The sequence below is a fragment of the Lathyrus oleraceus genome, chromosome 5 (assembly GCF_024323335.1).
Source record: "Lathyrus oleraceus cultivar Zhongwan6 chromosome 5, CAAS_Psat_ZW6_1.0, whole genome shotgun sequence".
Lineage (NCBI taxonomy): Eukaryota > Viridiplantae > Streptophyta > Magnoliopsida > Fabales > Fabaceae > Lathyrus > Lathyrus oleraceus.
In genome coordinates, this window is record NC_066583.1 from 378,494,573 (window position 1) to 378,510,545 (window position 15,973).

Genomic DNA, 15,973 nt, shown 5'->3' on the forward strand with positions numbered 1-15,973 from the left:
AGACATATCAAGGAGCTTGGGTAGATGAGTATAACAAATGAGTCTTTTTGGAAGGCTATGAGGTAAGAGACATTCTAGATGCCATCCTAGAGGAGGCATGATCGACACTATAGTACAAGAGGCAACGTAGGAATAAGGTTCCTCAGATCTGACATACGCAGTAGTATATAGTATTTGTATTATGAGCAATATTATCGTTTGTAATTTATTTTGACTTCATTATGTATTCCAAATTTATTCATTTATATAATTAATTTTCATACTATTTGATAAGTGTATGATTTAATTTATATAATTTAATATGATAGTATAACTATAACACATATTCTATTACATCAATGTATCTATAAAATAAAGTCAAAATTTATTGTTTAGTGTGAATACAAAAATGCATCTCTGTATTCTGTCTAGGGTCTCCGAATCAATTTATCTCAAAATGAATGTGGCTCACTTAGGAATACATGGGATGCGTATAAGGTGAATTTAAAAGTGCATCTCTGGACTAAATTTTGAGAAAAATGGGTCAAGACTCACTTTAGGACATGTTTTGATATGAAAAGGATGCGTCTGAAAATGCACTTCCGAAATTTGATGGTCATTTTGAGATTTCCTTAGGGTGATTTTCTATCATTTAGGATGGGATAAGCAATTCCCTTCTATTGAGGTCATGAAAGATATTTCTGGTGTAATATTAACCCTAAGCAATTATCGATAATAATATTTTAAAAATAGGACCAGTCATCAAATCGACGAGGGTAATGAGTCTAACCGCATGACTAAAGCATATTAAACCAGATAATTCGGTCGAATAAACTAATCTCTATAACAATACTATGTAGTTATTAAATCGGTCGAACCAGATGACCATATCTTTAAAAAAAATCACAACACCTACAAAATTAAAAAATTAAAAAATATCATAACTTCACAAGTTCATTCTTTAAATTCAAATTCTAAACATATATCACATACAACAAAATAGAAATCCAAATAATTTCTGAACAAAATCTAATTACAACATAAACTAAATAACAAAATAACTGTAATGTTTAATAAATTTAATTTCAAGGACAAAAAATTGTTTCAAATAAGTTTTGAACAAACTCCACATATACTTTAATTTTATTTTTTAAAATTATCAAAACGACATCGTTTTGTTTTAGAAAATAAATAAATATTTAACCTGTCAATTCATCGATTTTTATCAGTTTTGACCGATTTTGACTGGTTTCCACTAGTTCAATTAGCTTATCTGATTCAACAATCAAACCAAACCAATAACCCTCCTGATTCTCGATTTGATTGACAAATTCGGTTCAATTTTAAAAATAATGATCGATAAGGTCCATTCAATTTAATTAAATCTATTTTCATACTTAACTATACAAATTTGATTTTGACACAAACCAAAACGAGTTGCAAGAAAATCTCGTAGGAACCGTAAAAATAATAAAAATTAAGCAATGACTAAATTTAAGAGCCCAATTTTGTATGAAAGAAAAATAGCCATTCTATAAATAGTAGGTAGGTGTGTTAGTTGTGAATGGGGGTACACCCATAAGTTCTCATTCCAGCCCGGCCCATTCCAGCCCGGCCCGAACCTTTCAACGCTTCCCCGTTTTTCAATCTGTACTCTCTTTTCCCGTTTTTCAGTTCTCTCTTCTTCCTCCGAAATCGTTTGAACCAACCGAATTCGATTATCACTGCTTAAACCCTACACCGATTCATCTTCTCCATTGCAATGTCTACGCTAGAAATCGAAGCTCGAGAGTGAGTTTCCTTTACTAAACCCTAACCTATTGTTAATTATCCCTATTTAATTTAATTGAATTGTAGCACTAACGTGAAATCACACCTCATTGTTTTGTGATTTTTCAGTGTGATTAAAACTGTGCTTCAGTTTTGCAAAGAAAATTCATTGCATCAAACATTTCAAACACTGCAGAATGAGTGTCAAGTTTCTCTGAATACTGTTGACAGCATTGAAACGTTTGTTGCGGATATTAATAGTGGAAGATGGGATGCAGTTTTGCCGCAAGTTTCTCAACTTAAACTTCCGAGGAATAAGTTGGAGGATTTGTATGAGCAGGTATTTTGCATTTGAGTTGTTGGGCTGGTTGGAAGAACTTATTAAAAATAGCTTATTACATGTTCTTTCAGCTTATTTTCTTAAGCTCTTCAAGATTGCTTACAAAAATAGCTTAGTTCCTGTTTGGTTGAGCGTCTGCTAAAGCAAATGTGCGGTGGCACCACATTTCGAGGCAACAAAAACGTGAAAAATTGCATTTCAAGGAAAAAAACGTGAAAAATAGAGAAGCTCCTAATTGGAGCATTAGAAATACCAGCGTTGGTGGACTGCCTACCGTGGTTCCAAACTGACACTTAGTGTATGTTTAGATTAGCTTTTGGAAGAGACAAACAATTCTAGAGGTGTATAATTGATTTTGGAATGATTTTGAGGTGTTGGTTCTTCTAAAGTAAAATTGATTCTGCCTCTAGAATTGATTCTACTTAAAGCTATAATTTGTAGCTTTTGAGTTTAATTTTACAAAATCAATCAACTCAAAATCAATTTTTTTCACCGCAAAACCAAACATACGCTTATAATATAAATTTAACTTTATTTTATCTTTTGGTTGTTATAGAAATAACTTATACGTGAGAAACTTATGATATATGCTGCAAACTAAGGGGTTTATCCAAACAGGGCTATTGTATGTTACTAGTACTACACCCAAATTGAGATTATCTATTGATAAGGATGTGACTATGGTTGCAGATTGTATTAGAAATGATTGAACTTAGGGAACTGGATACTGCACGTTCTATTTTAAGGCAAACACAGGTTATGGGTGTCATGAAGCAAGAGCAAGCTGAAAGATATTTGCGTCTTGAGCATCTTCTAGTTAGAACGTATTTTGACCCAAATGAGGTTAGCATACCTTTTTCTAATTCTCTATATGTTTGCAATTTTATGTTTTACTTGCTATTTTGTTTCCACACTGCTAAAATTGTGTCTTCATTTAGCCTTAATTCCTCATATTAAAACAATTGCTATGTATTTGTATGCATTTGTGTAAGTACCAATTAAATTTTCAGCTAATTGGATGATTTTCGTTTTAGCAAATAATTATTTTCGATGTCAATTAGAGCTAATGTAGTTTAGATAAGGATAAGTGTAGAAAAAACTCCAACAATTATTGCAAAGGGGTGCTAAGTTAGATAGAAATACCGGATGGGCTGTCCTTTTAAACCTCATAATTTGATTTGATATTCTTATGCTCTCTTTGAAAAATGAGTATTACAGATTATGGAATGACTTATAAAGCTTTTTACTAGTCATGGGTTAGGGTTTTTTATTTGTTAAACTTGCGTTGTTTCAATGGACATGGGTTTGTGACTTGTGTTCTATGTGATAGGCTTATCAAGAGTCAACAAAAGAGAAGCGACGTGCGCTAATAGCCCAAGGTTTTTGTCTTTTCCTTTCTTGTTCTTACTGCATCTTATTGTGATATGATACCAATTTAATGATTATAATAAGAGGTATGTTATTTTTTTGACATACAAATTTGACAACAATTTAGATGTTTAACAGAGTTCAAAGATGTGATTAATCACATTTAATTGATGGTTAATGAATATAAAAAGGTGTCGCAACTCAGTATATATTAGATATTCAATTTCAATGAACACAATTAGCCACAATTTACGCATGTCATTGACCAAAATTCTCGGTCATTTTTATGATGGAAATAAGATGCTTATATTGTTGGACTTATAAGATAGGTTCTCCAATTCACGTATTTGAACAATAGAACATCTGTGTTTGCGTTTTCAGCTATTGCAGCCGAAGTGACTGTGGTGCCACCTTCCCGATTAATGGCTTTAATTGGTCAGGCTTTGAAATGGCAGCAGCATCAAGGTAATTCTTTTGGTTCAAGTACCTGAGCAATGTAGACCATTGTTTATATTTGCAACTTTTTGATGCCTAAGAATGAATTTAGTTTTTAAATTTTCAATTATAAGGATGCATCTTTCATTTCTCATTTAATTAAGCAGAGAAGAGATTTCTTTTTTCTATTTTTGGCATGACTAAATTTGCCATGCCTGGAAATGATAAAATGCTTGGTTGCCACCTATAAAGAAGTGATACATGGCTTTCCACCCTGTATCTGTATCAGATATGCATCTAATATTAATACAATTTGATATGGTCACATATCAGAGTACGCCATTCTAAGGCTGTAAAATGCTTTGTCGATACACATGCTATGAAAATTGGAACTTCCAATTAATTGCACTTTAATTCACTGATTCAGTCTTCACTTCATTTACCTTCTCTGTCTGCACATACCCACTGGCTGATTAGCATAGTTTTATAAACTCACCCAAAATTTTATCTTTTACTTACCACCCACCCACCATCATTTCTTTATCAAGTCAGCCTTCACGTGAAGGGCGTGTCATTTAACCATTTACATATATAAAATATTTGATTCTTAACAATAGTGTTAATAGGTTTTTAAAGAATTTTTTAAAATTATATTCATTCAATTAATCGAATGTCTAGTAAACCAAAATGGTGTGTGCCACAGCCACAAAATGAAGTAGTGGTTTCTTTGATGTGCACCGAGGAAATATGTTGTGATATTTATTGGGTGAGTGAAAATTTTATTTAGATTGTATACATAATATGTAGAGTTTGGATTGATGGATGACAAAAATTTGCAATTTATTATTGTTTTGTAATTCTTCTTTTACTTTTTTGTGCACTCTTTTAATTAAAGAAATGCTGTATCGCTGTCTTCATATGTTGCCACCATGCTACTTAGAGGATAATTTATATCTTGATGGTGATGCTTTGCAGGTTTACTTCCTCCTGGAACACAGTTTGATTTGTTTCGTGGAACAGCTGCTATGAAGCAAGATGTTGATGACATGTATCCAACCACTCTTTCTCACACTATAAAGGTATGTTTTTTATATCCCCCTAGGCATTGTTTTTGTTACATTTTAATGGATAGTGACATGTGATCAATACTTAATGAGACAACAACAAATATGCAGAGCCAAATATGCAGAGCCAAATATAGTTCTGCATGGTCATTTTCATTTGAAGAATGAACTTTCTGCCATCGAATTAACTATCGCTTTCATTATAGTTATGTTTTTCCTTGTGATGTAGAATCTTCCAGTAAAGTTTATTCACTTTTGTTTTATGGTATTTCTCTTTGTGATTCTTTTGCTTCAGTGAAACATGTTTTCTTCATTTGTCTATTCCCCCTCTCCTTTTTGGACTCAATTTCCCTCTTCTTACTTTATTGGTTATTGGCTAAGGCAGAATGGCATATGGGAGTTTTGAAAGGGGTGTGATTAGAGTTTTATTAGATGTTATGAATCTGCAAGGTTGTTGTGGTATCTCATTTGCATATCACATGACTAGGAAATAGGATGTTTATTTGAATACATTTTGTTAGCTACAAGTCTTTGAAATTGTTTTTGGCAGCATGTTGGCTAGCATAAATGTGTGTACAGTAGAACTAGGTTGTTTGTAGCTTTACTGTTATGGTTGGCCATTGGGTCGTTTGTTATAGTTCTCAATTTTACTTGCTTGTTCTCTCTTATTGTTAAAGTAGATTATTAGAAAGAAGATGTCTGGCTTTATCTCTTAAGGTGGCTGTGCATCTTTTCTTTAGGAAGTTTTAATGTGTTTTTGTCGGGATGGTCAAAGAGTCTGAGAAAATTATGAGAATGAGATATTACCTTTAGTCTGATGACGAGGAAGCAGGATGATTATTTGGTTCAATGGATTTTATAATTTAAGCTCTGGAGGCTGTTGTTTTTATTCCTGTTTATGGGGGTTATAAGAATATTATGCAAATTTGAACAAGGCTTTGATGTGATTGTATGGACATTGAAAATCAATGGCTTGAACCGATCATAGTTAGTAGATTATCTCTTTCACCATCCTCGGAGTTGCAATCTGGTTCTTTGTTGTTGACCTGGTATTTTTTGTGATCTGGATTGCATTGGTATGTGATAATGATTGCAGAAAGTGATATTCTGTGGTCATATCATACCGTGTCACTAGTTATTGGTTGAACAATAGAGTTAATCTGACCTCTATTTATGTTACCTTCTAGATGTTATCTTATTCTATCCTTTTCTATTTCACCACTATTATTTTCTATAAAATTTATTAGTCATCATTGATCACCCTTTAAAGTTAAAGAATACATAGTCTGACCCTTTTCTCTTGTCTGCATATGTGCTTCTAGTTTGGGGCGAAAAGTCATGCAGAATGTGCTCGCTTTTCCCCAGATGGGCAATTTCTCGTATCATGTTCGGTTGATGGGTTTATTGAGGTATGCATAGTTGAATTTGAAACTTTCATTATTGGCTGCTTTTTTTTCCTGATTGTGGTCATTTTCTAGGTCTGGGATTACATAAGTGGAAAATTGAAGAAAGATCTCCAGTACCAAGCAGATGTAAGTTAGTTTTTATTTGAACTGTTTTATGTATCAAAAATCAATGTCTTGTATGTGATGAACTTCCCGGTAAAATTTTCTTGACCTGTTGGTCTTCAAAACACTTGATTTTTTCCAGCATCTTTACTTTTAAAGGTACATTCAAAACCATAGAAAATAAACTTCATGTTAACAGATCTCTGTTGCCAATTTGAGACTAATTTAAACTTGATCACAAAAAGTAGATTTTTGCTGTAACATTAAGTATGATTTGTGGTTCACATGTTATATATATAACTCTTGTCATTTTTCTATAGACATTTTTTTGATTGTGAGAACTTGCAGGAAGTATTCATGATGCATGATGATCCCGTGCTCTGTGTAGACTTTAGCAGAGATTCAGAGATGATTGCGTCTGGGTCACAAGATGGAAAGATTAAAGTGAGTACTGTTAATATGCATTGCAGGTGTTAGGAGCCAGCCTTTTACGAATCTTATATTCTTGCACATCATTTTATCTTTTTCTAAGCTTGCACATATGATTGTTCAACATTTCTGCGAAATTGAACCTTGCTATAGAATAGCACTTGGTTAGTGAATTTGATCCTGGACACTAGTAAAGCATGGTGGAGTTGTCAGAGTGGCAAACTGTGTCACTCTAGTAGTGGTTGTTAGTTAGTTAAATGGCTCCAAAGGTTCTAGAAAAAGGGGGGTTGAATGAATCTACCGCTTTTTGAAAATCAACACTTTTTCTTAACTTGTGAAGGAGATTTCTAAATAAAGTAATGAAAGGGATTTCTCTTTTGTAATAAAATTGATTGAACTTCTATGGTGATTTTACTTGGACTAGTTCAATATACAAAGATTAATAATACACCAGCTAAAGAAGATTTTACTTACACTAGTTCACTATCTCCCTCTCAATACCCCATCAAGATAATGTATTCATCGAATGTTAGTAGTTTGAAGATTCTCTCAATGTGTATTGCTATGGATGTTATAAGAAATCACTAAGTTTAGAATTTATATGAAATGGGTTACAATAAAAACAAGGCTCAAATACTTAGAAATCTGATCTTTATTTGCATGAATGGTCTTGTGCAGTTCTAGAAATTTTGGAAAATTGGTTATACACGATTACATGTATGAATTGATTCATTGACTCCATGAATCTATTCAATGACACATTTATTCAGTATGAATCAATTCATGATCTGATGCTTTGATCCACAGGAACTGTGATTATGCATGGATCGATTACATAACTTCCCAGTTCCAGTTTCTACATATAGCAGGACTATGAGTTGATTCACAGATATTATAAATCTATTATCTATTCACAGAATTCAAATATTCACCAAATGTATTTTTAATGCATGGTTTAGGATGTAGACGCAGTTCTAAATGATTCTATCCTAATGCACAATTTTAAACCAATTGTATCAACTAAGTTCTTAGTTCAAATTGCTTGTGGTTATTAAAAGGAATTACACCAAGACTAAAAGAATGAAGACATAAGTAGGACAATCAAAACAAATCATCTAAGGAAACTATGCAACCACATTGGTGTCGGGCAGAGTGGCCTATGGCTGCTCTAAGTTCTCTGTCGCATTGGTTTTGCTTGTTGTAGATTGCTCCATATATTGTGGTCTTTTGTGAATGAAATTTTGAAGCAGCAACAACACTGAACAGGGCCAAAATCGCAGTTTTGTCAACTTCCTTGTGTGGTCATTCTGTACTCATCTTTAGGGAGAGTTATGCTATTTACACCCATTGTGTTGGAAGGTTTTTGAGTTAGAATCCCTTCACCGTGAAAATAAAATACTAAGCAACCTTGTCTTCTATTTGCACTGCAGTGTTTCCGATCATTTCCCTGCCGTGAAAATAGAAGAAAAGTGTTTTTCTGGCTATATCCTTTTTTTATTGCACCATCTCGGTTCTCTGGTTTTTGCTATTTGTCCTTTGCTTCATGCTGCATAGTCATTTCCAAATGTCACATAGCCAGTGTTGTCGATGGTGGATGGCGGTTCATGGCAGAGAGCCAAAATCCCACCGTACCGGTCTCTTTGTGGTGCCGTTATAACCCGCAATAACGGCCAATATTTACCATTGCGGTGAACCCAAAGCAGCCATGTATATCCGCCATAGCAGCCATGGCGCCACTATTTGATAACACTACATATACAGGATGACATTTGTACACAACAATTCTATCAGTATGGGTACATATATGATACTGATGCATAGGAACCTACTCACTCATTCGATTTCAAAACATATATTCGTCATTCAGCTTACGTAAAACATAGGTTCTATTCTTATGAGGAAAAGTTTCTTTATTTTCGTACTGAACTCTAAATTGTCAATAGAACAAATATTTCTTTGCTAATACTATTATGGTATGGCATATTTAACTCTCATGGATGGAAATCTTTTGCTCGAGTGAAAATGGTTTCTGCATGGTTGCTTCTTGATTTGTTATTTTAGTGATGCTATGGTACTTGTATTTTTTGGCTTTTGCTTGAATTTTTATCTAACTGGATGCTTTTATTGAAAGCTGGCTATTAAATGCCGAATGCATCAATGTACAGTAATGGAATCTTTGTGATTGTTTTATCTTTAAATGATATTTCTAAATTTATCTTTTGATTGCAGTTCTTGTCAATGTTACAATTGTTAAGTGTTTTTGTTTTCACCGAAACTATTAACGTGTAAACTTTAAACGGTATAATTCACATTTCATTATAGGTGTGGCGTATTAGGACCGGTCAATGCTTGCGGCGTCTTGAGCGCGCACATTCCCAAGGTGTTACAAGTCTTTCCTTTTCTCGTGATGGAAGCCAGTTATTAAGTACTTCATTTGACAGCACTGCAAGGTTTTGTTAAGTTAATTTTATGTATTCTATATCTTTGCTCTATATAACCATTTGATGGGCCTTGCTCCTTCACCTGAAGCTTCAAGTTGCTACTGAAAAATGTTATGTAACATTTTGACATGCAGTAATAACGAAGTGAGTAGAAGCTAGTGTCATTGATTATAGTTGATGGTAAGACAAAAATCGAACATGCTAGCTAACACTAGATCAGTGAATAAAACTTAATCTAAAATTCTAAAGACCACATCACACCTTAGACCTTGTAAAAAGTTACTCGCAGAGTAACTCTGAGTTTGTGTGCGTATATATATTATATATGAAAGGGAAAATAACTGCAAAATTCAATCATCCTGAACTTACTATCCTGAGAAGTTAGCAGTTGAATGAAAAAAAGATTTTATCTTTAACGCGACTTTTCTCAGAAATGTAATATTTATTTAGAAATGTTATATTTATTTAGAAAAGTTATATTTATTTAGAAAAAAGGGACTAACACGTATTGAACTGTACCAAATAAATATTAATGTCTTATTATGAGTTGGGTATTAAAAGCACTAGACAGATTGCAAATCAAATTATTGATTTTCTGTGCAATGGTTCTTTTTGTAATATAGAATCCATGGACTTAAATCTGGAAAGATGTTGAAAGAGTTCCGTGGCCATACATCTTATGTGAACGATGCAACTTTCACTCATGATGGGAGTCGTGTTATTACTGCATCCAGTGATTGTACAGTCAAGGTCAGTTACTTGTTACTTGACAATATACACATGGCAAGTGTCTTATTTTCACTTTTGTTCTTGAGACATGTATTTTTTCCTCCTTGCTGCAGGTTTGGGATTTGAAGACTACAGACTGCATACAAACGTTTAAGCCACCTCCTCCTTTAAGAGTGTGTCTTTAAAAAATTTCCATTTTGGGTTTTCTTTCTTTATTCAGTTTTGTGATATCATTTTCCCTAATTTTTTCCCCGTAATTTCTGGTTCCGTTGGACCGATAGGGAGGAGATGCTTCAGTTAACTCTGTTTACATTTTCCCCAAAAGTACCGAGCACATTGTTGTTTGTAACAAAACCTCGTCAATATACATTATGACACTTCAAGGACAGGTAAACTTCAAAGAGTTGATGACTAGAAGTCATTTCATTTATGCATAGTTCTAATGTGTCAACTGTCTTAATTGTAGATATAGTTTTTTTACTTTCGTCTGAACTTTCATATTTTGTTTAGTTTTATCACTGTTTGAACTTGCTTTTCTTTTTTTATTGTAGGTTGTAAAGAGTTTCTCATCTGGTAAAAGAGAAGGTGGAGACTTTGTTGCAGCCTGTATTTCACCTAAGGGGGAATGGATTTACTGTGTTGGTGAAGACAGGTTGGTAGCCTCTCTTTTTATTCTAACAAGTTATAATCTTTCTTTTCCTTCAGATTATAATTTGAAATTGTCATATTCTTTGTTCATAATGGCATCATTGAAATAAATGCAGGAATATGTACTGCTTCAGCTATCAATCTGGCAAATTGGAGCATCTCATGAAGGTATTTTAGTTGATTTAGCGTGAGATTCAATCTATAAATTCCTCTCAATCTGGTCTTATTTTCTTGTATTGTATTGAGGATGTTCTAATTATTTAGTATTTAATAAAATAATCTCTTGATGAATGGCAGGTCCATGAAAAGGAAATTATTGGTGTTACTCATCATCCACATAGGAATCTTGTTGCAACTTTCAGTGAAGACGGAACAATGAGGTTGTGGAAACCTTGATTTTTGATTATTGATGTACTTCTATGTCATGAACATCTGTGTAGTTTGAGTAATGTGCATATTATGGAGCTTAATTTAATGCATTGCTAGGAAATTGTTGTATACTATTTGGACTGTAGGTCACTTACAATTCAACAGATTCTAGTTTCATAGAAACAGCACTAAGATTGTTCTTCACAAGAACTTAATGTGTAACTTTTCAATTTAACAAAATTAGAACATAATATGATTGCAACTCAATAGAATTTGAGGATTTTTTAATGCACCCTAATTTTAATTACATACCACGCGAAAAATACTAAGATGCCTTTAGATTTTGGAGATGCATCTCTAACCGAATCAAATTTTGATTGATAGTTTAAATATTTTAGAGATACATCTCCTTATTTTACGGAGTTACATTTCCATAACATATTAGAACATGTTAAAAAAGATCCATGAATGTTAAAAAAGTTGAGAACAACGATAAAATAGCATGATGTCCAAATAAAATACAATCTGTAGTACTACTACTACATACTAATGTATTGTTCTGTGTGTCAGACTGCATCTCCTCTGCCTCCTAGACCATCAATCTCCCCACCCTTCGACGCTCTCTAGTATGTCTTGATGAGTTGGTCACAATGGATCTCCTGGAGCAACATGGCCATATACGGATGTGACATCTTGAAGAATCACCTGATGTACTCGTTCATCGGTACCAGATGACTCTCATAATCATCAAACATGTCATCCATCTGTCTACATCTCAAAGTAGAAAGAGTCGAGACAATAAGGTGTTTGAGAATGGTCTGAGTGTAGCCGAACTACTGCATGACACGCTCGGGTAGATGAGGAGCAATGAGACCTGATCCGCATGCCAACCATCCAGAGTATAACACTATCTCATCAAATGGCCGCACCTCACGGTGGTCGACATAGCTGTTGAATTGCTTGTCCTCGACAACCAAGCGATCAAGATACACTATGAACGACTCAGTCACCTGGTTTCCCTTTGAGCGGGGCAAATACAATAGCACGCGACATATCCTCAGTGTAAGTCAGTACACTCGCTCAACCGGAGATGCGTAGGAAGTGTTGAAGGATCTAAGTCTGAAAAGTTTGGAACACACAAATCATATGTAATGACATTGTAAAGATGAAATAAAAATGATACATGAAGATTAAAAGACCAATAAATATTACCATCAATAGTGTGATACTGCCTATGACCTACTTCGTCTTCCACCTACAATCCTCTGATAACTTCGAGTACAAGTAGACCAAACAAGCGCCCCCTAGTTGTACTCATGGATCCGTTCGAAATCTTGGAAGTACCGTAGGTAGACGACATCTGTATAAGTGGTACTCTTGTCCATAAAAATGATAGTGCCAACCAAATATAACATGTATGCTCTCATAGCATGTGCTCTGTGGAGCCCTACCTGCTCGTCATTACCTATAGCCTGATGTGCTCTCTAGAGCTCACCTGTTATACATTTTTCAGGTATTCAAATCTAGCATGTGCCCCCCGTCCTATCCAACTTCTCCTTCGCCTCCCCTGAGTTAGCCCCTAGATAATCTACCATCATCCCGAGTGCCTCGTCTTTGGTAGTCCTCAAATGATATAGAAGTCTCCCCCCGATCGAAAGATATAGCAAATACGACACATCGTCGAGTGTGATAGACATCTGACCAAGCGAGAGATGAAATGACGAGGTCTTTGTGTGCCATCTCTTCACGAATGCATTAAGCATCCTGTGGTTGACCGTAATATAACCGGTCATGCACAAGTCCTTCAGGCCAAATAAGGACAAAGCAGCCTGAAACCAATCCTCATTCGACGGAGACAAAGAAATAATCTTCCGCACGTGGTTAATAAACTTCAGCGTATCATGGTCCTGAAAAAAATAAAAACCAATGTCACAAACGTGTCAATTAAAATAATTGTAAATTAAAAAGAATGAATCCAACTAATGCTACTTCTCCATCCCAGATATGTATGACAGTATGGTATGGATACAGAGGCAGTAGTGATAATCTACCAGGCCTCCTCCAAATGTCTCTGGCTCAACATCCGCAACAGTCTCACCCTCTATAGGTGACATTGACTCAACAACACCAGCAGTAGGATATGGATGTGGTGCCTCTTGTACCACTGGTGACTCGGGTACCTTAGGCACCTGAATATGTGAAACCTGACGCATGCGTGAGGATGAAGGGAGTCATGTGTCGGTAGGTGAAACTCATCTCCTACGGGAAGAAGAAGATGGAGAAGTATGGGGACAAACACGAGTGCCAGAAGTAGACGACTCTGCATGATCAGAGAGACCAGGAACCTTCGAAACCTGCTAACTCTTCTCCCGCCGCACTGATGCGTGTTGTGCAACCATCTCGTGCCTCAGTTTATCGTGTCTATCAGCCATTATGCATATAAGTTAAAGTAAAACATACAATTAATGCAAGCAGACAACACCATAAGCAAGAAAATAAAAAAAATAAAAAATTGAGAAAATTATGAAGATGTATCTTCACTTGCTGAGAAACTAAAACATTGAATTTTTTTAGAGATGCATCTCCTAAATTTTCTACAACTCAGCAGCCGCGTCAATGACGACAATGCAGACATAAAAACCAAAAAAATATTGCATTGATCATCATTATCAGTCAACTATCATGTTTTACACTATGTCTAAACTATCAATCATCCAATTTCTACTAATTTCCTAACTTAATCATCAATTTCTACTCATTTACACAAAAACTTAAACTATTCAAAACATAAAAAAACTTACAGTTTTTCACTTTGCTTAAGTGTTGGATGTTGTTTCTGATGTTGATTGAAATTCCTTTGACACTGGTTGCTTGATTTTAGACTTGGTGATGAAAAAATTGAGAGAGTTTTAAAATGTTTTGAGAAATACGACAAATGAGGAAGTGGAAGGGTTCTGACGCGATTTAAGCTCCAAAACATTCCGAAGATGCATCTCCGACATATGTTCGAAGATTCATCTTCGAAATATTTTAACATTAACTGGTAATTGGATGCGTCCAAAGATCCATCTTTGAAATCTGGGGACATTTAAGTATTTTCACGTGGTAGCTAAGTAACATATATGGTGCATTAAGAAATTCTCTAAATTTTTTATTTGAACGTAATCGTGAAACCTTTAATAAGTCCATGTTTTTCAAATTAATAAGCATTAATATTTCCTAAGCCTAAAACCTAAAATTGTTTATTTTTATTTTTAAATTCAACCGTGGCTTAGACATCATTACTAATGTTTTAAAAATTAGACCGGAGATCGAACCAGTAAAACTTCTGGTTTAAGGTTCAATTGGTTGAACCGGTTAAACCTAATATGAAACTAAATTTCATATATATGCCACACATAATCATATGCTCACAACTTAATAAAATAAATATTCAAAAATCCATTACAAACTTAATACAACAATATCGATAGTGCATGTAATAACATAATATAGTTGTACACTTCATTTCAATATTCATTTAAGAATAATTCGAATAAATTAAAGAATTACAATAAAATAATAAAATAAGTTAAACTAATTCAAAACAAAATTAAAATAATAGAACATAATAACTAAAATAAAATTCAAAACATTAAGAATACCTAAATAAAATAAAATAGAATACCAAAAATAAACAATACAATATACTTAACTAAATAACAAAAATCGAATTCAAATTGAATTACGACAAACAAATCATAATTGATATCAACAAACAATATTGAGCTGAACATCATGACTATGTTTGAAAGAGATGACGTGATGATGATGAAGTGTGATTGAAAGAAAAACTATAATGAAGTGACAAACCTTAGAAATTTGTATGGTTGTAAAAAATACATTTTTTTTTGTGATTGGGGAATGTATGTTAAGTTTTGATATTGACATATTAAACTTTTTAAAGAATAAAAATAAATGTCAATTTGATGCATTTTTTTGAATCAGACGATTTTACAAATACAAAATCAATTTCGATTCTTTAGTTCGAATGGTTTCGGGTTCAATCTGATTTTTCTGATTCAACCAGTTAAACCGGCCAATTTGATTCAATTTTTAAAACATTAATCATTACTACTCAAAAAGCCCTTGTACAATGATCTTTTGATTTAATTTTTAGAATTTAAAAGACATATGTGAGTTTTGAAATAAAAAGATCGAGTAGAAACAATAAATAATTTTGATAGTGAAGTCTTTACTTTTTTTATAATACAATTTTTTTTATTTTTCGACAACTTAAAATTAGATTGAATGTGAATTTTGCTGATTTTGGATAATTTTAATTTAAGATGATATGATACTTTTAATATTAAAAATATATAATAGATAATAAATATTTATTCATTGTTTTATACAAAACATTCTTTTGATAAAATAAAACATTTATCTATTTTGAATTTTTTTTATTCACAAGTTATAAGCCAAAGACCCTGAGATGTAATTGGAAATGCACATTTATCATTTAAATAAAATATAACTCCCATTTTAAATGTGTTCCTAGTAGGATATTCGTGTCCGCACAGATCAACTAATTTTATTTGATATATTTTATTTACATTCGCCTATTATCAATTTAATTAATTAATTTTATTTGATATATAAGTTATTTAGATGCTAATGATCAATTTAATTACGTAATTAATAAAAATCATACAAAATGAATAGTATTAGAATAACCATACAAATAATACAAATAAGAATTTATTTGCACATGGAAGAAGGTAAATAGCTGAAAAATGTATAAATTCTTTAAACCTCTCATAAATCATCATTTTAAATATTTTTCAATTTGAAAAATGATTATATGTGAAAAACCGAGCACATGGAAGAAGTTAAAAAGCTGAAAAATGTATA

The 15,973-nt window shown here is 33.3% G+C and overlaps 1 protein-coding gene across 1 annotated transcript; it reads left to right on the forward strand.

Annotated features, from left to right (window-relative positions):
* Window positions 1-1,551: 1,551 nt before the first annotated feature.
* On the forward strand, window positions 1,552-11,368 carry LOC127084909 (suppressor of mec-8 and unc-52 protein homolog 1). Its single transcript, XM_051025429.1, has 16 exons — window positions 1,552-1,770; window positions 1,879-2,089; window positions 2,780-2,932; window positions 3,420-3,468; window positions 3,839-3,922; window positions 4,868-4,971; window positions 6,279-6,365; window positions 6,435-6,488; window positions 6,813-6,908; window positions 9,216-9,343; window positions 9,958-10,084; window positions 10,177-10,236; window positions 10,345-10,452; window positions 10,615-10,715; window positions 10,828-10,879; window positions 11,009-11,368. Exons 1-16 carry the CDS (start codon window positions 1,742-1,744, stop codon window positions 11,105-11,107), a joined length of 1,542 nt encoding a protein of 513 aa, XP_050881386.1. The 5' UTR covers window positions 1,552-1,741; the 3' UTR covers window positions 11,108-11,368.
* The last annotated feature ends 4,605 nt before the right edge of the window (window positions 11,369-15,973 follow it).

What these genes read in the sequence shown, in the direction of transcription:
- LOC127084909 (XM_051025429.1), top strand. Translation starts at nt 1,742, where the DNA reads ATGTCTACGCTAGAAATCGAAGCTCGAGA. An exon ending in TGGAGGATTTGTATGAGCAG is followed by an intron (nt 2,090 to 2,779) that starts GTATTTTGCATT and finishes CTATGGTTGCAG; the next exon opens with ATTGTATTAGAAATGATTGA. An exon ending in CCAGTGATTGTACAGTCAAG is followed by an intron (nt 10,085 to 10,176) that starts GTCAGTTACTTG and finishes TCCTTGCTGCAG; the next exon opens with GTTTGGGATTTGAAGACTAC.